The following is a 1,991-nucleotide window of genomic DNA, read 5'->3' as shown; positions in this document are numbered from 1 at the left end:
CAGTAGATAATGTGTGATGAAGTGCACCTGTGTCTAATTACTGGCTGTCTATTAACCTGTTTCTCTGTGTCTTTCAGACAGCCAGGAACAAGGGAGAACTGTGATACCCCAACGTGTGTGTGTGTGTGTGTGTGTGTGTGTGTGTGTGTGTGTGTAATGTGCCTACTAATGAGCAAAAGTCACTGAAAAGTGTGAATAAAACCGACGCATACCTTGAATTGCAGCGCCTGCTTCCAGTTCGTCACTGACCACTCCCACAAAAGTATTACACACTGATTTATTTGAACTGTTCTTATTCTGTGGCAAAATGATTGTACAACATACCTCTTCAATAAAAAAAACAAGAATTTGGCACCAAAGTTTTAATTTATTTGGGGTTTTCTGAAATCAACATTATGCAGACATCAAAACAATACATACTTACTTGTAATTTAACGAATTACATAATAATAGGTGTTTTTCTTTGTTTAATGCTATCTTTGGTCTTTTGTTTCCCCAAGGCATGACATCATATTCTTGAGCTGTAAATAGAACCTGAGGGGGCGTGATTAATTTCTTAGCTATAAATGTATCTGAGCTGTCTGACCTATCCTTCATTTGACCACAATGCAACGGAGACTTCTTTTAAAAATCCATGTATTCATGAATCAGACAGAGTTAAACCAATTTGATGGCTGTGTGCATTTCTCCTGTTCAGAAAGATCTGCATCTCCTGTAATTTATGTCTTACTGTATGTATGTGCGACTGCTGTGGTTCTTCTAACAGTGTGTGGAAATCTGCTTGTCATCGTGTCTGTTCTTCACTTCAGGCAGCTTCACACACCAACCAACATGCTCCTGTTCTCTCTGGCGATGTCGGATTGCTTAATTGGTGCTTTAGTGATGCCGCCAGTGTTAATCCGGGCCATCGAGTTATGCTGGATATTTGATAAGGGGTACTGCATCAGACATTTGATGATTTCTTATGTTCTCATATGCCTATCCATCTATAATATCGCCCTGATCGCTGTGGACCGGTATTTGGCTCTCTCAAACCCGTTTTTCTACATAAACACAATCTCTAGGAGGACAATGAGCATTGTGGTTTTTTCCAACTGGTGTGCTTCTCTGGTGTATAACATATCACTCTGTTATTTCAATGGACTCTTCACAAGCTCTGTAATGTGTCCTGGAGAGTGTTATCTTATTCCGAATGAGGTTTGGTCTATAATTGATCTTCTAATAACATTTATCTTTCCACTTTCTGTCATAATCATATTGTATACTGGGGTTTTTGTGATTGCTAAGAAACATGCCACTGCTATCAGAGAGCTTAATAATCACACACGGCCTGAAACACAGAAAATCACGTCACACTCGATGAAATCTGAGAGAAAAGCAGCTAAAGTCCTCGGCATTTTAGTGTCTGTGTTCCTGGTGTGTTTACTTCCATATTTCATTTACAGTTTATTAGGTGACATTATTGAACTACAGACAGAAACATTTCTGGAAGTTGGTATTGTGCTTTATCTTAATTCAACCATTAATCCGGTTATTTATGCTCTGTTTTACCCGTGGTTTAGGAGATGTGTTAAATTGATTATAACTCTGCAAATATTCCAAACTGACTCAGCATTAATCAATATTCTTTCATGAATGTGGTTCAGATGAGAGGAATATATGTATGTTTTTGTCTTTATTTAACAGTGGAATTATTCAATTTATTAATGTTTAAGAATAAAGAAGAGGCATATTCAATATCTTGAATGTTCAGTGTTTGTGATTCTGCACTATTTGCAGGTCACTATTTGAATTTAAACAAATTTTTGACATTGATCATGTTAACTTCATGACAGACAAAATATTGTCATTTATGCCCAATATGAAGTCACACTTGGAAATCTCTTTTAATTAGCTCTGCAACATCACCTGACTTCAGTTAGTTTGAAAGAAACAGGGACGATAATCATTAACCTCTCATGGTTTCACAATGTGGCAGTGATATGACAATG

General features: G+C 37.2%; 1 protein-coding gene across 1 annotated transcript; it reads left to right on the top strand.

Moving 5' to 3' along the window:
* Nucleotides 1-636: 636 nt before the first annotated feature.
* Nucleotides 637-1,635, top strand: LOC132870991 (trace amine-associated receptor 13c-like). Its single transcript, XM_060905087.1, has one exon. The coding sequence runs from the start codon at nt 643-645 to the stop codon at nt 1,633-1,635; it is 993 nt and encodes a 330-aa protein (XP_060761070.1). The 5' UTR covers nt 637-642.
* The last annotated feature ends 356 nt before the right edge of the window (nt 1,636-1,991 follow it).

The sequence above is a fragment of the Neoarius graeffei genome, chromosome 2 (assembly GCF_027579695.1).
Source record: "Neoarius graeffei isolate fNeoGra1 chromosome 2, fNeoGra1.pri, whole genome shotgun sequence".
NCBI classification, from domain to species: domain Eukaryota; kingdom Metazoa; phylum Chordata; class Actinopteri; order Siluriformes; family Ariidae; genus Neoarius; species Neoarius graeffei.
This window is presented reverse-complemented; position numbering and strand designations above follow the sequence as displayed.